Raw genomic sequence first — 23,394 nt, forward strand, 5'->3', positions numbered from 1 at the left:
AACAGGTTATGTGGGGACAGGTTCAACAAAGAAGCAGAACAAGACGCATGCAGGCTGACTGAAAACCCTCTGCTCTACTCAGGAAGCAGCAACATTTACTTTAAAGGTATGTGAGCTGATCTTCTGTGGTTCTGCTGCATTTTATCCTTGATACAGTTCAAAGGACAGAATCTTTGAACACACAGGCAATATAAATTTGGGCACATTTTATCTAATTAATAGATTTTTATGTGTGGTTTAGTGTTTTTATTCCAGAAAAAAAAAGAATGCTAGAAGTAAAGGATAAGGAGGAAGTTCCTAGCAATAAGGACTGCTGAGATGTAGCATTTTTTCAAGAAGTCTTTTTTGTTGCTGTTGATTATGAAACAAACTATTAAAACTGGTATACAATATTACAATATAATAATGAATAATAATTCAAGAGATTTGTCATAGGCATGATTTATGTCTTTGTTTGCCTTTGTAGCCCTTACATTGCAGTAATAGCTCTGAACTTTTATTATGCAACCACTACTGATGTTAAGACTTTCTCAGCATAAGATAAGCCCTCGTTTGTGGTAAAAGAGTCTCTAATCTGCTTTTTAATAGTATCACTATAAGGCAGGGTTTGTCTGTATTTCACCCAGCTCTCATTAGTGCTTACTATCAATATATGTTGGACGGTCATGTTGCAGACTAGACTGAATTTGCTTAAAAAAAAAAAAAACACTGAAACAAACAAACAAAAGACCAACAACCACCAACCTCCACCTGCAGATAAACAAAAAATACTCAAATAAAACATCACTATCTTCCCCCACTTGGATGTTTCATCTCAGTAAGCTTTTATTGCAAGGTCTGGTCATGGTTTTTTATGAGGCATTTTGTTATCATTTTTGCGTATTCCTATACTGGCTACAAAATACTCCTTAACTCCTCAGGGACCTTTCCAGGCTTGCAGCTCAGTGATTGGCCTTTGTGACAAAGAATTAACCACGGCATACTACAAATAATGTCCTGTGACTACTAGTCGAACACTGTTTATCCTTGAGCATAAAGCTCTTACTGAGAATATGATCCTAAAGGCAGAGATGTGCTCTTATTTGTGAGAGACTGTATGTTACTAGCAAGTTGCCTCCCTCCAGTAGTTACTAAACAATGGTTCACACACTCATGAGTAGCAATATCCCATGACAGATTACCTAATGTGAGTATTCTTTCCATACCTGGACTGTAGACCCAGAGAGTGAATATTGTGTCTTTGGCATTAATCCGCTGGTACGCTTTTCCATCCGATGAGAATTCCACTTCAAATGTCTTTATACACCTAGAAAAAAGAACCAGAGAGGTTTGTAAATACAACTGGTAATATGTGAGTTATCAAATACTAGTCTCAGTGCTATTTTGATAAGAAAGACAAAAATAAGAAATGTTGGGTTGATTTATTCCTACCAAATGTAGGATGGTATGAATTGCCACCATTTAGTGGCAATTTAGTCATCCTTCTTAGGAAGAGCTAGGGCTCCAACATCCCTCAGAAAAACACCTAGACTGACTTGCTCTTTTAGGTATATGCAGCATCACAAAATGTCATGCACCTTTCACTCAAACATCAGGGTTATCAAGAATGAAGGATCGGGGGAGACTGGCTTGAAAAGGAGTTAAGTCACTGCTTCCTGAGGCAATCTGGCTGCACACTGAATCACCTTTCAGAGCTCACCTACAGAGGGTTTCCAGTTGAGTCCAGCTTGCTGAAGCAAGCAACTGGAGGTTTCCTCTTCCAATTTACATCCCTTACAGAGATGTTCCAGATCCCACTTAGGCATCTGCTGATAATACAACTTTTACCATGAATCTTCCTGTTTGCTATGCTGAATAGAATTCCCTCAGAAATGCCACTGAATGCTGGTGAGCAACAGGCGGGTTCCTTTGATCAGGCAGAAAATTAGGCAGGATTGCTCTTCACAGCCTGTGCACAGGTCCTACAGTACACTTTGTCAGATAAATGCTCTGTATCATCTATTAAGGAGCAACAATTCATTAATTTGTGAACTTGTTTTACATTGTAAGGGCTTGTGGAAACTTAGGGAGTAGTACGTTGGTAACTCATTTGTATCCATTTTATTTTAAAGCTACTTACTTTGACTTTACACAGTCATCATCCCACAGCACAACGACCTGCCCCTTTGTGAGAGGGATCAAACGAACACCAGTCACCTGTCCAAAGACATAAGCCCATGTAAGAAAACTGTATAAACCAATCAGCCAGATCAAATTTCTGTGTTCATCCTTCCTTACTAATTATTTGCATTGATTTTTTTTTTTTTCCATTAAGATCAGGTGTAAAAACAAAATTCTTGGCTCTGTAGCTTTTTGCATCCTATGTCTCCCACTGGTCAACCTTGCAGAGGACCTTCAGAGGCTCTGGGTATCACTATGAACATAGGTAAGACTGAATGAGCAGATACAGATGTCTAATATGGCAGCCATGATTCCATTTTAGCTATAGCTGTCAATTATTAACTGCAGAGAGTTGTCAATCCTTGTAGAATAACATGCGATTTTTAAAGAGATACTGCACTTTGCAGTACTGCATTACTAATTTCCCACCATGGGAACTTCCATTCACCTCAGTGATGGCTCCTATCACTTGCTATATAGTACTTTATCTTGAATTATATCTTTGAGAGCCTTCTCATCAAATGAGAGAAGAATTGTTTATTTACTAATTCTTACATGGTACTTTTAACAAAAAACTAACTCAAATGGTCTTCTTCTAAGATTTAAGGCAGGAAGGAGTTTCAGTTTTAATGCATCTGATGGCAGAATACAATACATACTTGATCAGGAGCTGATCTGGGTCTTGCACAGATGTGGATAAGAAAGACTGAGGGAATGGGAAAGTCTTGCTTCAGTGTCAGGATGCCAGCTTCAGGAAATGGGAATGGGCCTGTCACCAGTGGGTCCTGCAGAGACAAAGAGTTGTGCTATGAAAAATCTTTCATTACAACATCTAAAGCACTGTTAAACCAGTGTAAAGTGCCTGTGGGCAATTTAGAGGTCTAAACTTTAGGACTCTGAATTTCCAAAAGAGTTGATACTGCTAATGCTTACAGACATCGAGGTTCTCCATACTGGGAGACTTTATACTCACCTGTTTTCCAGCTCTTCAGGAAACAGAGGGTTTCACGAACTTTTGTTTCAAAGGTTTAAAAATTTTGTCCATTTCACAAATTGGGATGGTCACAAATGCCCTTAAGGCACAATCTGTCACTTCCGTAATCCCCCATGGAAGCCTTTCAGGCTAGAGGTCTTTACAAACCAAGGCCCCATCTCTTCTCAGCAGAAAAAGAGACTGCTACTGCTCTGTAGAGACAGCTACACAGCTGGTCTCTGGGGATGAGGCTGTACCAGACAGCCAAAAGCATCCAAAATCTTGCTGTTTCCCTTTTCAAGGAAGAGCTGATGTCTCCTATGTATCCAATACGCCTTAGAAATAGGCAGTTATGGTGACTGGGAAGACACAGTACTGTATACCAAAGTCAGAAAGCAAATGCTGTCTGTGAGCCCTGAAGGGGACAAAGACGACCTTTTTTTTTAACCCAGGAGTCTGAATGCACAGGGGAAACTATGGGAGGGGGAGCTGAAGTGAGGCTGCTCACATATGCTCACACACAGTAAGTAACTTCCACATGCCTTTCATCCACAGGGAGGAAATTCTCAGAGAAGATTTACTCCTTAATTATCTCTATGGTGCATTCAGCACTAGTGAGGATGAGGGAAAACTGCTGTTTTCCCTGTGAGTCCCTCAGTTTTCTGAACTTGCACTGGGTAGTTTTCACCTCAGGCAGGTGTTCACTTTCTATTAGTAAGGAGGGGTCATCTCAACTCTCTAATGAAGCAATTTGGCCATTATGTAATATACACAGGGCCACGTGACTTACTTGGGAAGATGGAAGAGAAAGGGCCTCAAAGCTCACTGAAGATTCAGAAAGAAGGCAGAACTTCCCTAGGAGCAACTGTGCCTCCTTATTTTATGGGTAGGCCAGAGCAAAGAGGTTGTATAACATAAACACAAAGGCATAAGCTGTGTATGAGATATACTTTTATTCAGGACTGCAAGTGCATTTTTGTGTGTATATGAAAAGTGAATGACTGTGGGCTAAGGAAATTTTGACTGTGGACCTGATTTCTTGTCTTTTTCACAAGCACTTTACCCAACACTACACTTCAAACAAACAAATAACCATACCTCAGCATCCCTTATTTGCTGGAACTGTTCTGGAGAAGGAAAGTCTGGGCTTCCTAGGTTTTTCCACTTCAGATACGGATTGGTTTGGTTGTTATCCATGTAATATGTCACATACACCAGCTCTGCAGGAACACAAACAAAAGAAAGTAAACTTGGATTTAAAGATCAACAAGAATAAATTTAACAGCTGGGTAAGTCTACCTTTTCAAATGTGATTTCAGCACTTTGGAGCCTGACTTCCACTGTAAAGTCCCGTGGCTAGCATTCTCATGAGGCAAATTTACATTTGCCAAGTTTGCATTTCAAACTATTACTTCTACAACCAGAACTAAAATCCTCTTTTAGCAGAGGTGCTGCATGCATTTATTGGGTAACTGTATCAGCTGTGCAATAGTGTATTGCTGTCTTGGAGTATTGGCTGTCTTGGAGTCATCTCATTAAAGGAATTGCTGCCTGGCAATATCCAGCCAAGTATACTGAGATCAATAGGTTTCCAAAAAGAAACACTTGGCAGTTGCCATTAAAGGCAGGGTCAAAGTGTAGGCATTAGGAGTGAACCTTTCAAAGAACCTTTTGATTATACCTCAGAAACTCTAGGAGTGCACAAAAGATGAGAGAGGAAGTTAGGAAGTTAAATTCACTCTTGCAATGAAAGGCAACTCAGTACAAGTTTTCCAGCTGATATTCTGTCTTAAGGATCACTTAACATATGACCTGTCTACATCATATTTGTTTACCTCTAAGTTTGGGGAAGTGGGTGGCATTCACTGTGACAGTGCTGATGTTGGATGAAGTCCTGTTATCTTCACTTGAATACATCAGTATTGTAGCTTGCCAGCTGTCTGAGGGCTGTGTTTCACTTGGGGTGTGCACAGCTGCCAGCACACCAACTGTGCTGTTTTGAGTGCTTGCGTCTCCACCGATCTTCACCTCTGAAAAAATCTGCTTTTCTCCTTTAAAAAACGTGACAAGTGTAAGCATTAGTATTAGTCAGTTCTGTGTCAGAAGCTGTAGAGTCAAAGCATGCCAATAGATTGAGCATAGGTTGAGCTGTGTTCTGCCCTATTTTACCACTTACAGCCTTCAGTCAGATTTATTTTACAACAGTAGAGTATGTACATAGGACAGCAGTTCTTATGCTTAGCAGTTCAGCTAGCAAACATGCAAACAGGTGACAGTGAATGAGGTTCTCTCTGTAAAATGCTGCATGAGTCATTCAGCTGCAGGGATTTCTTAAAGAAAGTTTCAGGATGTACACCTTGCATCACAAGAGGGAAGTACCAGTCAACAAAAAATGAGTGGTTGGCACACAGAGGGTATAAACAAAGCAGTAAGTTAAATCAAATGGATAACACCCTCTCAGGAATATTTTCCGAGCTATCAATCTCTCTGAGGGGAGTTCCATTTTCTTAACACAGCTAGTAAACAGTGAGCAGGAGAACTCATGCTTTTATGAATAGTGAGATGGCTGGAACAATTTCTTAGGCTGGAAGCTTCTGGGTAGGAGGGGTTATTGATGTGCTCTTAATCAGTGGTTACTATACCTAGCAGGGCCAGCAAGCCCATGGCAGTCAGCACTGGTTTCCGCACCATCTGGACGTGAGGTGGCTTTGTATTGTTCATCTGAAAACGTGCTGTCAGAGTCCTCTGGGTGAAGTAATGGGGGTGGTAGCTCAAGAAGGCATTGTCATTACTCAGCAGCGAGTAGTTGATGGGATTGTTAGCTTTGGAAATGAGCAGGTTTTGGTGTTGGATGATTACCTGCAAAGTCATAGAGAAAATTAACCTTCACCTTGGAGAAAAACCAACAAATGTGCAGTCCCTATATTTTTATTAAATCTTTACAGCATTTTACTTTACTATAAAATCTGAAGTACCTGCATAGTTTCACCAGTAGTAAGTCTCTAAAATAATTATTACCAATACTCTTCATAAATAATGAACACATTTCCTTGTCTATTGTACTACAAATGATGCTCGTCTGTCTTGAATAGTTAATTAGTAATCAAGATTTACCATCTGAACTAAATCTAAATGGTTTTTGAAATCTGGAGTTACTTTGTACCCACTACATCAGTGTCTGTGAGCTGGTCCTGGATTCTGTTTCTCAATTAGTTATTTTTCCCACTTGGTGCTAACTTGGATTTAATTTTCCTGGTGTTTCATGGGTTGCTGTGCTGCTCTCCTGAAAAGCAACAAAGTTCCCAAGTTTTCTGTTTATTAGACTGTGCCTGAATTAAGCAGAACTTCAGAAGGCTGACAACTGAACAGTCTCACAACTGTGTCTCTGAAGAAACACAGTGCTTCAGCTTCTATACAACCAAGTATTAATTTTCCATTGGATGTGTCTTTCTTTCTCCCTTCGTATCACTACATCATTATAAACACTTATTTTGTCTTGCCAACTCTCTGTGATGCAATCAATGGCTTGTTGCCTTAGAGAAAACTGCCTTTGTCTCCTCAGGAGCAGCTGATAAGATACAACTTTTTTTCTGGGTGACATACATGCTCCTGTGTTTAGGAATTATTCATTTGCACAGGATCATCTGGATTCTATGTGCTGTTTAAGGTAGTGGCTCACGAAGCACCAGGCCTGCAGTGGAAATTACTGGTATGCAGGGGAACAGCTGAATTTGCTCTGGGGCCAGGGTACAATTACTGCAGAGGCAGGACTGCTGAGCATTCTTTTCTCCTCTTCTGCTTTTCTGGTCAACATCAGTAATTACTAACAGTAATTAATAAGATCATGTATACAGCCAGTATCCCAAACCAAAGAATGGACTAAGCTGAAAGCTCAAGGAAAATCTTTATTATACCTGATGTCTCTTGATGAGATAAACTTACAAAGGAGCTGGGAAATAATTCCCACATATGTGAAAATTGCCAGCAGCATTGAGACCAGAGCAGTAGTACTACACAGAGAGGGCATGTGGGGAAGTAATCTTATCAGATGGGGGACTGTATACATTCTCCAACTCAGTTCTCTAGCACTTCTCTGACAAGTTCTCAGTTTGGTTCTGGGTTGGATTTCTTTCTTAAGGAAAGATTAAGAAACATAATACAAAGTAAATCAAGCTGCTTAAACCAGACTATTCAGTGAAACACACTATATCAGTAGTGAGATCTCCCTATTTTTAGGATCTATTAGTCTGAGTAGCTGCTGAAAATTTCACTGTTAAGTCTACTTTTTCAACTGCACTAACACATCAGGGGACACTACAGTGCCAAAACTACCAATGAACTGTTACCTTTACAACCATAGCTGCATAGGTCACATCAGCTCGCCAGAGTTGTGGAATGGACCATCCAACCATTGGATCTGCTTCATCATTATATATGGCAACAGAAGAAAAACTGGGAAACAGCTTCTGAATTTGCTGAACTACTTCTACTTCTTGTTGCAAGATGTAGAGAGAATTTCCACCTCCCTGCAACAGTATTTCATATCTGCTTAGTGGTAGTGAGGCAACAGTGGTAAACAAAGACACATAATCTAGAGTCATAAACATAAAACATATTCCAAAAACATATTCCTTTGTCACCAAGCTGCTGTGGACCAACAGAATTAGTATTTTTACCTCATCTAGTACAGCATGTGCTATTTGCATAAGATCCTCCTAGAATTTAAAATGGAAAAGAAGTAGAAGAGTGTTTAGGCTTGGGAATTAGACAAAGACAAATCTGCTTTGAATTGAAGTCTTGTAACTGAACATCATCAAAGTTTTCCAAGAATAGGTTGCCGTGCTTCCTGATTTAGTCTGGACACTCATCATCACCATCATTATCATCAACTTTGTGAATCAGAATAAAATATAACTTTGATTGTACTGTATGAAAAAATGGCTTTAAACTGAAATCTTGGACTAACCTTCTTATGGAGAGAGATGTAATCCAGCCTTACACCAGTCTCCCCTGTGAAGAAGTTGGTCCCGTTGTAGCAATGACACAGAAGACTCCAGCACATGGGTGACTTGGGTAAGGGATGGAAGGAATCCCCAGGCCCTCCAAATTTTAGAAAAGGACTGGCTGCTCTTAATCCTTCTGAACAAGCATCATAATAGTTGAGAAACCCTGAAGTCCAAGCAGATTAATACATCAAATATGATAACTCAAAACAGAAACTGGATCTAAAACTAGAAGATGTTATAACCCTATTATTTGATTTATTGGCAAGATCTCACAAACAGGCACGACCCTTTCCTGCCTTCATAAGGTCCTTCTAAAGGTCTTGTAGGAGCATGTTCCCAAAGTATGCAACTCCAATAAGGAGTGTTTCCCTTACTCCACCCTTTGCCCCTTTATTGCTACTAACTGCATCTTCTTAGTGTAACCTGTTTTGTTTTTTCTGCGCCACTACCCCGACACCCAAGTAGGGAATAAATAAATAACATGACCTTAGCAAAATTGATTTGCTGTACCTGTCACATTCCTTATCACTCCTGTCTACCTTACTTCTTTGTCAGTATAACCTGCATGTCACTGCCACTCCTCTGCTCACCCCATACACTTGTCTCACTTTACCACATTCACAAGTGCTCCAAAATAAGCTCACCTTTTACTGTCATAGACACATTGTCAAAGTCGTGGTGGTCTGGTTCATTCCATGTCTCAAAATTCCATTTAGCAACATGCTCCAATCCATACCTATCTGTAAGAGAGGCCTCATTTATCAATGAGCTGCATATCCAGACAATACTATCAATAAATGACTTATACAGACAATACTATTAGTTTGGCCTGCAGGTGAGACTCAGTACCTATAACTACCACTACATAATTTCCCTCATAATTTTTAATGAGGGAAATGTAATTTGGAAAATGTAAATTCAAAACAATCTCTCATTTTTGATGAAATGCAACAATACTTGAAAAAGATGGAAGGTGAGAGGGAGGCGAATTACAGCTTTATGATTAGGGCACTCACCTACACTTAATTCAGGCTGAGCCTTCTGCCTTGTTAGAAATATTTGAAGCTGGCATACAATAAGTATTCAGGTTATCATGTTCCAGTGAAAGCTGGTAGTTTACAACCACAAAAATATAACAAGGTTAAAAGTCAATCTTTTAAGGCAGGCCAAATGTGCTACCCAGAACACTGTACACATTCTGGATGTTGGCAACAGATCAGTATAAAGAGAGACTGTTATCCCATGGTCTGTTCTAGTATGTTTGTTTTCTGGTTTTGTATTGAAATCCAGGGTCTTCAAATTGATCATAATACACAAAATTTTTTGAAGTAGCTAGAAAAGATTACAACAGAACAAACAACAAGTTGGTTTTTTTTAACTTACCTATGTATCTCCTGGCCAGAACAGTAATTAAGTTTCTCCACTGTACTACACATTCTGTATCTTCAAAATCTAAAAAATATCCTGATGGATTCCCCATCAATTCAAATCCTAAAAAAGACGTAAGAAATTGGTCTCCTTTTTTTGGTGAATGTTGTCTCATTTTTATTAATGAAGGGGTTATCACATCATCTGAAACCAACTTGTTAATGAAGAAGCATCATTAAATGGGTTCTCTCCCGTTTCCACACATTTCCACTAGAAATATTTCAGAATTGAGGTTGTTTACTTGTTACTCGTCGGTGACAATAGTAGTCAAAGCTAATAATTGTCAACATAAACGCAGGGCTCAGATGAAACTTAAAACAGTGGATGCTTGCATAAATTTAAGGGATATTATACCTGGAGTATCTGCTTCTCTGTCCCTTTTAGGTATATGTCAGTGAGTACAATTTTCTCTTCAAGAGATCTCATTTACAAGTCCAACCACCTTGCTATAAGACCATGTTGCTCACACTGTTTTTCATGGACATGATGCAAGGGCAAATAAGTAAACAATGAATTTTATCAAAACCAGCTTTGGAAAAGCCCTCTAAGAATATTCTAATGACTGTGCAATATGGACAAACACCAAACTGTAGAGGCAGGGAGCTGTCCTTACCTGGAATCAGCTTATTTTCCCACAAGCGATCCATAAAGTTATCCAAGGCAGTAAAATTGTAGTTAACTTTGCCATTCACCATTCTGAAGAACAAAGGTAATAAAAATTACAAGTGTAAATATTATAGCAAAGATAGGACTTGATTCCATAATGAGTCAGATGGCTTCCTTCTCAAAATTTGAGACTTGGGTTCTTGGAATTGTACACAAACTTCCTTCCTCTAAAGTAACAGGTACTCACCATAGCAAATCATATGTCTTGAACAATCCATGCCCTTTTCCTGTTTCAGCAGCATCCAGAAGGAATAATAATGGGTCAGCTTGCTGAATTCTGATTTTTCATAGAATATTAAGATTTCTAACTCTCTGCTGAAGTATAAGTTACATATATTTTCTTTTTTTGCTTGAGATGTTTTTTTCAGTTTCCACTGCATTACCCACTACTAGGCCAGCACTTTCCACTTTGTATCTTTCAAATAATGCTGAATTTATGCACACAATGTCTCTAACTTTTACCTCATTGTAAACATTTGCTTAATATTTCTCCTGTACTCTCAGGATCTCAGGCTGCAAATCATTCATCTTTGAATAAATTCATTCAAAGTCTTAGCACTCTGTGATGCATTCCTTTGTTCCAGGGCATCTTGCAGAACACAGGTACCAAAGTGTGGACATGGATGGGAACACTGGAATTCTTTTACCCAGGGGATGAAAAATGCCATTTGCAATTTATATGTGATACACTAGAAGATTTGCCTTAAATTCCTGAAAAGTTTTCTTTGCCTGGTATCCAGTAGAAACAAATACAAGGTACTATGCAGATCAATTTCCCACAGCTTCTGAACTTTTGGTCTGATTTAACTGAAATCTGAAAGGGATGAAGAATCTTTGCCAGTATGAAGTGCCAAATAGGAATTAACAATGAACCTCTGTTGAGAACATTCTGTTAGTGTGACTTACTGCTGTTTGGCCCAAAAAACCAGCTTTGGCCTGGCGGCAAAATTCTGTCCTCAGTACAACCTGAGCAAAAGGCTTTTTAAGTATCTTTGACATAAATCCAGCCCCAGTCATACAGCAGCACTGAGTGAAGTCTTGGCAACTTTTCTCAAAGCTGATTTCTCCAGCCATGCCAGGGCACTTTTCAGGTCAGCCTGACCAGCTCTCCTGAAATCTTGCCTGCTCTTTCCTAGGCACTTTGTCTTTGCTTGGGTGGAAAGCTATACAACTGAACTACAGCTGCAACACTGCTGGTATGATGGAAGGGGGAGAGACAATCCCAGTTCTTGCAAATGATCAGTGCTAGCACAGCATGAAGAGCAAACAAAACAAAGACAAGGTTAGACATGAGAAGGGGGACATCAGCAGAGCTCTTAAATCAATGCTGGCTCTGTGCTGAGAGTCACAACTTGTTTCTTTCTGTGCCTCTCCAAACATTTCTGAGCCTATTCGATGGAGCCTCTTCCTCTGTGCTTTCTTGTCAAGAAAAGGTTTCAGTGAAGAAACTGTAATAGGAGCTTCAAATTCTCAGAGAACTAAGAAGGGCTGACAGAACTGCCTACTGAATAAATAAAGGAACTGTGCAACATGAAGAAGGCAGATCAGACAAGGATCTAGAAGAGGAAGACAAGGCAGGCAAAGTAAGTGCAACATAGGCTGTATTGACTATGCCAGTTCCACATGCAGTATAACAAGGCACACAATCCTTTCTCCAGCCTGGTCGCACTCTTTTACCAAAGACCTGAAGCAGGCTTTTTAAAGTGTGCCCAACCACCACGATAAAAATTGTCATGTATGCAGTCACAGATGGACTTAGAATTCCTGCCCAAGTTAAATGGTGCAGCTGTAAAAAGAAGTAAATAGCAGAAAGAAAATAATTTGCTTTAGTACACTTAAAAATACTTTAAAAGTCACTGCTGAACTTAAGAAGGGCCATTTGGAACCAGGGCTTTTTTGCTTAGACAAGTTTTTTAAAAAGTCCTATTCCAAAGTTCAAAGACCAATTTTTTTTTTGCTAAAACTGGTTCTGCTCCCTCAGATCTATTAACTGTTTCCAGTTGTACCCTGTGTTCTATTGAATTATTTGCTTACATGCACACTTACAGTGTGCATAAGAATGATTAACTACACTGTCTTGTAAAAAGTTAATCATGCCATACAGATAAAAGTAAAGGAACTAGGGTCTTCCTGACTTCAGTCTAAGGTCTACACAGTATTGTGAAAACAAATGCATAAATAAAACACTCTATTTGATGCCTGTACACTTAAGATTCCAGGATATTTACATTTTTCCTACTGCACCAATTAAGTAACACATTTAAAACATTGCCATTGCCAACTATGACTGAGTGATGGTACACAAGATGTCGTGTTATGTGTGTAGGTGTAGAGGCATTTATGTTCTTTGGCTGACCTGTCACTTTATTAGAATCTCTTCTTCCTCCCAAGTAGACCAGACAGTGGACCTGCCATTAATAAAATGATTACTTGACTGACAGGATTGACACTTTCTCAGATTTCAATCTTATCCTTACCTATACCACATTTCTGATGTGAGATCGATGCATTTTTTTCACAGCATATATACAGTACCACTAGAATCTGGGTTGTATGGTTGCCTGCCATGTAGTGACTGGAAGCCATGCTGACTGTTGCATTTGAGGCACAGAAACTGGTACTATTTACATATGTTCTGCATGGACAAGACTGGTTCAACTGCCAGGCCCTTGCCAGGAGTGCTCTGAAGACAACTTCAGGACACTGAAGACTGGATCAAAACTGTTACAAGCACATGACAAGGTAAATCCATGGTGGAGGATAAATCCACGTGACACCACCAAAGTTGTTCAAAACATCTTTCTAAATCTAAACTGTTGGTGGAACATCAGGTATGACTGGACTCCTGGCTGCAAGCTCACAGAATTTTACAGTCCATTTTTTTGCCTGCTCCACTTTCAATCTTTCTGTCATGGTTTCTAGACATACTGCCTCCATTTATAAACACCCAAAAGGTTATGTACTTCTCATTTCATCTGAATGCTTGCAAGACTGAGATTGTTCATTGTTTGCTGTCAGGTATTTCGAATGTCAAGCAGCAGTCATTGTGCTGTCTTGTGCCTGGCTTTCAACTGGTCCTCAGCTGGGATTTTTCTGAGAAGCTTGCCAGCTTCTTCAGTCATTATAAACAACTACACTAAAGTACATTTACTAATGGCATCCTGGCACCAAGGCCCATAGAAGCATCAGGCCTGAGGCTGCCATATTCCAGAGACTGTTGCCTGCTGGTGAGGAATCTTTCCAGTCTGTATCATGGTCTCAGTTCCAGACTCACGTGCTGCTTCTTGGAAGCAACAATCATGCTGTGACTATGGAAAGCAGTGATTAATAGAGCGGTGTCTGCTGGTTGACACAAAATCTGGTTGCTCCCTTCCTTGGAAAGGTTTGCTTTGAGGGCAATTCTTTGCTGAATCAAAAGCTACAGGTCCATCTTAACAGGTTTCCACTACCTCCTATTACTGAAGTAAAGGTTTTTCAAGACGAAGGGAAATTCTTTTCAGGTGCATAGGTAGCACTAGACAGCTTGCCAAAGTGCTGTAAAGATACTCATAATGTGTTTCTTATCCATGACACTTTCAGCCTACTCCCATTCACAAACTTAATCTCTCGGAAGGGCAGAGGTAAAACAGCTTTAGCTGTCAACACCTTGCATGACAGTCAGGTCTGCTCCAGTTAGCACAGCTGCAGATACTACTCCTTAGCCTACAGCTACTGCTTTCCTCCCGTGCCCAGCATCTGTTGCTTCTCCCCTGCACTGATCTTGAATATAACTGCATGTCCTGGAAAACATGTGCACGCACAGACATTGGACCAAGTATCTTATCTACAGAGAAGAGAGAACAAAAACCACAGGCAGGGAGTGTTTCTGTTCCAGGTGATCTTCAGTCAAGTACTGAATCTCTGATAACATGTCAAGCTAAGTTTACCAGACTTTATTACAATATACTGAACTGTATCTCCTGGGATAGGAAGCCTTGTGGCTGACCCCTGTCAGTAGGTCATAGGAATTCAAATGTACCATGTAGGGCAACCATCAATAGAGACACAGTTGAAGAGAGTTTAGGATTAAGATAGTTGTGAAACACCAATATACTGGAAGAGTACTCTTCCTCATCCTGACATCCTCACTCAGATACTGTGGTCTCTGTTTTATATTTCCGGTAAAGACAGTTACCACACACACCAAAAACTGACACAATCTGGCTTGCTTTCATCAATATCTGAGAACAGCCTCTCTTTGGGCAGATTTGCCATAGTGGCTGGCTAACACCACTCCCAGAATAGTACAGTCTGCTTACATTCTTATTGTGACCTTCTGCTTGGAAAGACTGCTCACCTAGCTGCAAATGTAGCCCAGAAGCATGGACAAAAAACTGGCAGAAAGTGTTGGCAGAGGAGAGATGCAACTCACACCTGTAAAATTTTTTAGCAGATTGTTGGCCAACCTCACACTTGGTAGGTGGACTCCATGAAGGAGCCACCTAAAAAATCCCTTTCTCCATTGAAGGTTTTCTGTGTTACAGTCTTAGAGAAGCAACACTGCAGTCTAAGAGTCTACTCTGCTATGGCAGCATCTAGTATCTCTGCTGAGATAATGACGATGTTGCATCAAATTGTTTATTTGATAAAGATCGTTAGCCGTGTGCCAGACCATCTTTGCCCACCCTTGTAAAGGTGTTCCGGCAGTCATACACTGTTATCCACAGTGTCCAGGTTCAGGATGTGGACCAATGGTAACACCACCATTGCTCTTGATGAGTGTAAATATGCGTGATAATTAAATTCCCCCTCTCAAGACTAAATGAAGTGAAAACAGTTCCTGAAGTATAAGGAGGAGCATCTGTAGATAACGTCCCAAGCAATTGCTTACCACCTTTCTAGAATCCATGATGTCATTTTAGGGACTGTAAAACTCCAGAACACATACAAGGGTCATCTACCCTGGAAAACAGTTTAGTGTCCAAAGTCAAGCTTTTCACTGGAAGCAAACAATAAACTTCTAAATGTTCCCACAACAGTAACTGTTGGGAGAACAAACAACAGCAATCTATGCCATTTCAAATTCTTGCTGCTACAAGGTCCTCCAGAAGGAATGGTCTTCATTAGTACCTGCCTTGTTTTTCAGCCAGAACAGGCTGTTAAATGGACAGGGAAGCGTGTAAGCTTAAAAGGAGAGCATCTACAAGATGAATGTCAAAAGCTCTGGACAGAAAATGTCAGCAAGTTTATTTTTTTTCAGAAGGGAAACTTGTTGCCTCTAAGTGCCTCTTACAACACAAAAGGATCCCGCCTCCTTAGTTTTTCTAATTACTTTTGCAGCTACGAGGAATGAAACGAAGCCAGTTTAAAGGTCAGGTTTTCATAAAGAATTTGCTCCAAACCCACCAAAATTGTATATATAAGCTGCTTGTTCTGCTGAGTACTTGAAAACCCTTAACCTTAAGGGACCTTAAAAGCGGATCCAAAGGGATTGTGAGCACTACTGAAATGATACCTCAGAGCCTACAAAAGGCAGAATAGCCCTCATTAGCATTCACCTTTCCAGAGGCTGAAATCTCAGCAGTTCTCTCCACGTCTCTTCAGGGTCAACCAAAAACCCCACTAGTCTGGTACTTCAGGTTTAAGTACAAGATTGTTAATAAATAACTAAGCAATTAGCAGACTCCTGGGTTATTAATAAACAACACCTCCCCCTCCTGAATTGAGTAGAAGATAACCATATAGTATTCATTCATACTAGAGCTGCTTCTAGCATAATCTTGCTCTACATGCTCTCACTTCCTATGATCAGTACAGGTTAAGTATTTTGGCTCTTGTCCACAAAATCCCCATAACCCAAAATAACCATGATAACTTGATATTTTTCAGGCTGATGAACACTGATTCTTCCTCCCTAGTGGTCCCCAAGCAAAACATAGCCTGTGCTTTTCACATGCTTTGCAGACCAAAAACCTTATACAGAGGCTTTTTCAAAGGCCAAAGACTACCATACCCACACTAACTAACTCATATATTTTACTACTTCTGTGTCTATTTATTGGCATTAATATTTTTCTGCATTTGCTTCTCAGCTCTATCATTTGTGTAAGCAGGGCTGGAAAAGCTGCTTGCTTGACCACTAAGCTACAGCTTCTTCACAGAAGCACCACGCTCAACACTTCAGTCAGTGCTGGCCCATACTCTGCACAATTCACTCACCCTATAGTGGGAATGAGTCAGCCCAGCAGTAACAGGAGGACGCATTACAAAATCACAGAGCCAGGCAGCATCCAGCCTTTGCTGATGTCACAGCCTGTCACAGTTAATCCATCCACACAACCAACCAGCGTGGCACATGCGCAAAAAGAAGGATGGCTATGAATCTCTGTGATTTAGGAATAAACTGCTTCAAAAATGGAGTATACATCAGCTGTTATTTACTGGAAATCATTGCCTCTTCTACAAGCCAGCCAAGAGGCTGTGCATTCGGCTGAATCTTTTTATTTTTTTAAAAACATAAAAATAGAGCTGACTTCAATTCATCCAGCATCTTAATAAGCTTCTTTGCTCTTTGAAATCAGCAGTATTTGAGCTTCACCTTGCAAAGCAACTCACAAAATCCTTGCTGTGATCTGGCTGAAATTCACAGGCACAGAAGTGCAAGCAAACAATGGATGTTTTCAAGCTGATGCTAATCACGGCCTATGATTTTCCATTTCTTACTCAGCCTGCTATTGTGAGCATAGTCTCAGTCCTTCTTTCAGCAGTGAGCGTGCTGTGTGTGGGGGGAAGAGAGAGGCAGACAAAGCACCAACAGCTTCCTGTGCCGAGGTGAGTTAGCCTCGGAAAATATTGTTAGACTGTTGTGTCTCTTCTCCCCCGCCACACCCTTCTTCCCCTCTAAAACAAATTCCAGATGTAAAAGGGGAAATAGCTGTAGAAGAAATCTAGGCAAAAACATATGCTATTTTAGTATGTTACCTCTCTAGACATGTGAACACAGCCAATCAGATCATCCAAGGATGGACAGATCAGTGTTGTGAGACCTTGTGATCCCCTGTTCAGGTTTGTTATGTTCATTTGTAAAGGGAACAATTAAATAATAATGTAAAATAAGAGAAAATGCTTTTTAGTTGTTTATATACTACAAATTTAAAGGCTTTGTAAGTGACTGAAAGTTTCAATCACTGCATGTGAGCTGTCTGTAGAGTACACTTTTCAGATTGAGTTTGATGTATGAAACTGATCTCTTTCTGCGTAACACTTGGCTACTAGTAAAATGTTCACTGTGGTTTGATGCTGCCCTTCATAATGGAACTCCAAATAATGTCACCAATAAGCTAAAGTTTTGAAATGAGGCCATAGGGAGACTAAGTTAATAATGAAGACTAAAGACCGTGAGGAAAAGAAAATGTGACCAAATGCTAGCAGTCACTGAACTTTTCCTCCCAAGCAGGGGACAGAACAGTTCTCTGTATCCATCAAGCATTCTAATTCAAGTACACACCATACTGCACCTTCTGAAATGAGCTTCCATGGTACATATTTGACTTACTGTTTTCATTTCACAGTTCTGTTGTTACCACTCCTTCATGTTCACATCTTAATTTGCTGTTTATGCTCCATCTACTATTTTGCCTGCTAGCTGTACAAGGAAATACAGTTCCAAAGTATGTGACTCCAACTATATCACAGAACATGTGTATTAAGGAGCATTTAGTGGACAAACCAACAGTCCAAGAAAAGAAAAACATGGAGGTAAATGCCAAAGGTGTGAAGATTTGCAGCTAGATTTCTCAGCTGATATACTTTGCTTATATCTAAAATACAGATAGCACATGGTGTTTGATGAAGTCCAGCAACTGCTGGATCCATTTGCATATCAGATGTAGTTTCAGGTATGTTTTGCTGTATCAGTCCTTGATTCCCCACAGGCAAACTTTTGAATATATCACTTGTTTGCAAAACGATACTGAGTTTATTTTTTAACTTACTAGTATTTAATGACTTATGATGGGGAAAAGGCACGATGAATATACCTTCCATGTCTTGTTCTTAATAAGAATTTTTGTGATAAGTGGTTTCTGAGTACTTCAGAACTGACAAGCAAGCACTATAAGCCAATCTGGAAAGAGCAGATTTTAAATGGTATGTCAGCATCTGCTCTTCATTCTTAAATATAAAAAATGATAAACCTCTTAAAATTAAGCAGTTAAAACTAGCCAGTTGCATTTGTAAATAGTTTTCTATGAGATGCAAACCTAAAAGTGTCTACAAACTGACATCTGGTAACTCTATTTTGAACCTGGGTTTGGCATTACAATTTAGACTCGTGGTGTGTTATTAAATATAGTAGTGATAGCTCTTACATTTCACAGTCTTCATGTTCCTGTATTACCCCTTTTCCTTCATTCTACCCCCATCCAAAAAATCTTCCACTAATATGAAAAATACCTACATTTTCAACATAAAGATCCATTACATTCTGTGTCTATGAAACATGAAAATTTACTTCAAGATGCAGGAAGAAATCATCTATTTTCTTTGCACCCAGAAATATATCCAGTTAAGATTACACAAAATTTCAAGGAATGGGTGAGCAAGGTTCAGAATTTAGAAAGACTATCCTTGCTACATTAAATTTGCCTCTAAGATATATAAATATCAGTAGTAATATACATCTTCATCAGTAAGAGGTTTTGGTTCTACAGTTCTGGCTGTCTGGGCCTGAAACAACAAGCAGATTTTTTTAAAAGGCAGGAAAGCTCAGACATTTTACATTCAATGTCAGCTGATGAATGTAAATGCTTCCTAATATATAAGATTTATCAGCTAGACCCCCTTCATCATTTATTTTAATAAAAATTCTTTTTCAAAGGACAAATCTCAATTAGCAACCATTGACAACTAAACACCAAGTGTAAGGACAATTCCACACACTTCCTGCCCTAATCTCATTTAATACATTACAAGTATTTTTTCATCTAATTGAAGTAAGCATATAAAACCCTTGTTTTATGTAACATATGAATCTCTAAAAAAGACCGTAGAAAGCTACGTCAGGACTGCAATTCTGTTTGAACTCCACATAGTGTAATCAGTTCTATTAAAGTAGAACAGTGGAAATGAGTAGAAGTCACAGGTTACCAGCTTCTGTAATGTAATGATTTGAAGTTTATCTTTTACCTGTGATTACACTCTACAGGACAAAGATTTTCCCAGTGCTACTGTTTATCTGTAGTTATCTCATTGCAAGCATTATGAGAGCGATACCCAATTGGAAAGGCCCACACCATATTATGATACAATTTCTAATCTATTCTCATAGAAAGCTGTGATCCTGAGCTACTGCATTACTGGGTGCTGAGAGAAAAACTGTGGTGGGACTACTGCAGCTACTTTGTGCCTTTGGTAAGTGCCAATCCATTGGTTCTGTGTTTGTAGTGGGAAAGAGAAAGGGACTGGCATGCTGAATGACAGCCTTCCTCAATTTTGAATATACAAATCTGCACTGAATCTTGCAGATATTTCTTCTGCAGCAGGAACTACAGATTTTTTCATTAAAAAAAATCAATAACATGACTCGACGTATACACATAATTTTCACCTGCACCAAGTACTTGTCACAGCTAGAGAAGGAATGTGGGATGCAGTGCACAGTGGATTGGAAGGGAGTGGATGTTTACTTTCAGTGCACCCATCTTTCCTATTAAATTGCAATCAAAAGTGCGCTTGTTAGGCACATCCCCTGGTCACCATGATATGAAGACAGAGTAATTGAGGCTTGAGGGCATTTTAAACAACACACACATTAAACGTAAGAGTATTTTTAATTCATTGAATTTTTGAACTTCAAACACTTGCACGGAAGGAAGAACATGACTATTATATTTGGACTATGTACTTCTAAAGATTTGATATTATTAACTGTGGCCCAATAAACAAACACGTTTAACTATGTTTCTGTGACTCTAAGATTAATAGTTCTAAATCAATATGACTGATTTAGCATTAATTTTTTAATGGTTAGGTTACCAGATATGAATTGTATGTAGCAATGCCATGATTTTTTTCTGAAATCATCTGAAAATCCTCAAGTAAATGTGTCAGCAAAGTCAAATACATTTTATGTCTTTACGTAATTCATTTCATAAATACTACTGCTCAATTCTGCTTTTAATCCTTAACAGTTTTAAAACAAATTGTAACTGTGCATCTGTTCAAAAACATACATAGTAAGTCACACAAAGAAAAATCACCAGTTAGCTAAAAATTTCTGGTAAATGATGATCATACTTTTCTATCATAGTATCTATTCTTAGAGATAGGTGTTTCATTGTAGGACCTCTTTTGGCTATTATGGCCAGTTACCATTGTTTCACAACTCAGCAGCTGACAAGGAAAGACAGCAGTTTTAGAACTGAATCCTTTTTGTTAGTGTCAATGGAATTCAGTAGGATGACAGGATCACTCAAAATTACTGCTGGACTGAAGCCTTCATGAATGACTTAATGTGAAGTACGAACCCATCTCCATAATCCACTAACGAACCTTCTGCTGCCAGTTATTTTTGTATGCCAAGTAAAACTTCTTCATCATAAACCACAATTATGTCAAAACTGTATCATTTTCAAAATTTTTACAGACAGAATGAGAGATTGCATCATTTTGTCACTTTTTCCCCATGTGGAACTGTCCTGTGCAGAGATATTTAGCTTCACTGCTACTGTGCTGTACCAAAAAAAAAATGTTCAAAATTATTATTTTAAGTTTCTTTCTTTTAGATTTCAAAAAGTGTTATTTTTAGGCTAGCATGAGGCAAAACAAAGTTACAACCAACTTTATATGGAAGGGGTCAAGTGATAATGATACAATAATATTCTCCTTTATCTTAGGAGCCCAATATTGGGAAAAGCGCTGTTGGAGAGAAATGTAGAGAGGTCTCAGTCAAAAAAAATGTTAAGTTGGGTAAACCCTCAATTATTCTGCAAATTCTGAGGCTGCAAATACCAGTAGTAGCAGAGTCTCCAAATACTGGACATGTTAAAAAGGAGAACAAGTTTAATTAGGTACTGAAGCAGATGGCACATTTTAGGAGGTCACTAGATAAAATAAACTCTTGGTCCTAAGGATTAGATAGTAAAACGGGTGAAAGGATGGATCTGAGAGACTTGAGTTTAAGTCCCTTTTAATGAAGAAATACCACAAGGCTAGAATTAAACTAACAGAAGCAGTGAAATCTTCTATTCCATAAAGCACAAGACCAAAGAAACACACTATCTTTGTGACCAGTGTGCAAAATTCATTACACAGATAAGGTGTACTACTGTGTCTCCTTTTTTCTAAGAGCAAAGAGGAAAGGGATAGGAGTGGTTCACAAGGCCTTTCATAACAAAGAAGAAAGAAAAAGGATTTCAATAAGACTGAAATTACCTTCTTTAGATTTTGGGTTTAGAATGCCACAACTGTCCAAGTCTAGGTTTCTGGTAGTAGCCAGCAGTTTTAAGAATCCATGACCAGTTTAACATCACAGATGTGAGATGCTTCCCTTTCTATTTCCCCCTCACTTAAGTCTCGATTTTTTTGTTCATATAATTTTTGTTTCCTTCTTACTTCTAAAAAGCAGCAAACAACTTTTGCAGAGATAAAAGACAATGCTGGAACCTGGCCCTCTCTAGTTGTGCTTGTGTGCCAGCAACAGTCTTTTTTGTGGCTTTGCAACTCCCATCTCAGATTCATACTGCACGCTAACTCACGTTCTTCCTTGGCTGAGAAACAGACACATCTCCTCATCTCTTAGCTTGCAGGCCAGTTGATACGTTCCCATGAGTCATGGCCTTGTGCCCAACCTGTTAATCTGCACTTCTTAGTAACCATTAAACATTACCTATCACCTTTGTCAAGGGGAGGAGATGGATGTTTATTTATCACTTGGATAGGTCTGCACTTATACAAAGATCTAAGGTAATGGAGAAGTTATTTAAGGTCACTTATATGACCAAGTTCTTCACAGCAATGAAGTAAACCAGAAGTCTATCTTTTCCTGCTGATCTGCCTACATTATACAGTCTTTGGTTAACACAGAAGCAAAAATTGTTGTGATCTGAACATGCTGATGTGTAGAAACAGAACTCTGAGCTCCAGCTCCCACATCCTAGGCATTGAGCAGAGAAGGCCTTATTCCAGCCCATAAAGGACACAAATCTCAAGTAAGACAGAAGTTCTCTTCACACACCCTGAACATGTAAAATCGAAAGCTAATGCTACATGAGGATGCATAAACGAGATCAGATTTCAAATGAGATGTAGCTTCAAAGGTCAGAGATGTGCTAGCCTGAACTCAGCACAATTTTTGGATCAGTGCTAGTTAATTAATAATCTTATGCATTATTTAAACTCAAATTCTCAGATAGTGCTACATATATATCCACCTTTGCAAAGTGATACAAGTGACATTATGCTACCAAACAGCAAGCTCAAGATTCCAATACTACCCATTCTTACCTTGAGGAATATTTAGCTAATAATTATATTTTATGCAAATAGAACAATGTCTGGTTGAAGACTTCCATTCATTCAAACATGCAAAAATAGAGATGGTACATTCCTGTCAAAAAGCTATCCAGGTAAGAGATTTTTCTCCCATCCTGTCGCTCTGAATTTAAGTTAATTTTTCTTTCCCTGCTTTCAAAGATGAAAAACTGCCTCCTTTCACTTACTTTGCTCATGCTGTTGTTTTTTGGTTTATCGTTATGTTGTTGTTAATAAATATCGCTTATAAGACAGGCACTGGGCCAGTTTGTAGACTTTACAGTCAGCTATAAATGGTACAGAAATTATCTCCCCTGCAACCCTTTTCCACGAAAGAGTTCAACCATTTGGTTATTTTTCATTTCTATTTAAGAAAATTACATATTACTAGGCTTATCTGTTTCTCAATTTGACGTTGAAACTGAGAGCATTTTCTTACTGCTTAAGTACAAAGGTGTGTTTCCAAAACACTGTCCTTATGGCATGTAGTAAACACAAGAAAACAACATGAGCATGGACTATCAATTGGGTTTTCTCTGTGACAGCTTAGTATGGCTAAACAATGCCCAGCAAAACCACAGGGCAGAAAACAGAGTTTAGTATTTAACTTAGTAATGATGGCCAAGGTCTTGAAAAGCTATTTTGAAAGAC

General features: G+C 39.1%; 2 protein-coding genes across 2 annotated transcripts in view; one reads left to right on the forward strand and one right to left on the reverse strand.

Annotated features, from left to right (window-relative positions):
• Positions 1–23,394, reverse strand: part of IDUA (alpha-L-iduronidase) — a 45,352-nt gene that overhangs the window by 2,570 nt on the left and 19,388 nt on the right. The window contains exons 3-13 of the mRNA XM_079331228.1: positions 10,181–10,263; positions 9,523–9,630; positions 8,784–8,879; positions 8,100–8,302; positions 7,480–7,659; positions 5,776–5,992; positions 4,969–5,184; positions 4,232–4,353; positions 2,820–2,945; positions 2,120–2,196; positions 1,206–1,306 (exon numbers count right to left, since the gene is read on the reverse strand). Coding sequence (XP_079187354.1) covers positions 1,206–1,306; positions 2,120–2,196; positions 2,820–2,945; positions 4,232–4,353; positions 4,969–5,184; positions 5,776–5,992; positions 7,480–7,659; positions 8,100–8,302; positions 8,784–8,879; positions 9,523–9,630; positions 10,181–10,263 — 1,529 coding nt within the window. The remainder of the gene's footprint in view (positions 1–1,205; positions 1,307–2,119; positions 2,197–2,819; positions 2,946–4,231; positions 4,354–4,968; positions 5,185–5,775; positions 5,993–7,479; positions 7,660–8,099; positions 8,303–8,783; positions 8,880–9,522; positions 9,631–10,180; positions 10,264–23,394) is intronic.
• Positions 1–23,394, forward strand: part of SLC26A1 (solute carrier family 26 member 1) — a 39,005-nt gene that overhangs the window by 495 nt on the left and 15,116 nt on the right. Inside the window, exon 2 of the mRNA XM_079331227.1 lies at positions 6–106. The gene's annotated coding sequence lies outside the window, so the exon portion shown is untranslated. The remainder of the gene's footprint in view (positions 1–5; positions 107–23,394) is intronic.

The sequence above is a fragment of the Erithacus rubecula genome (assembly GCF_903797595.1).
Source record: "Erithacus rubecula genome assembly, contig: SUPER_Z_unloc_2, whole genome shotgun sequence".
Lineage (NCBI taxonomy): Eukaryota > Metazoa > Chordata > Aves > Passeriformes > Muscicapidae > Erithacus > Erithacus rubecula.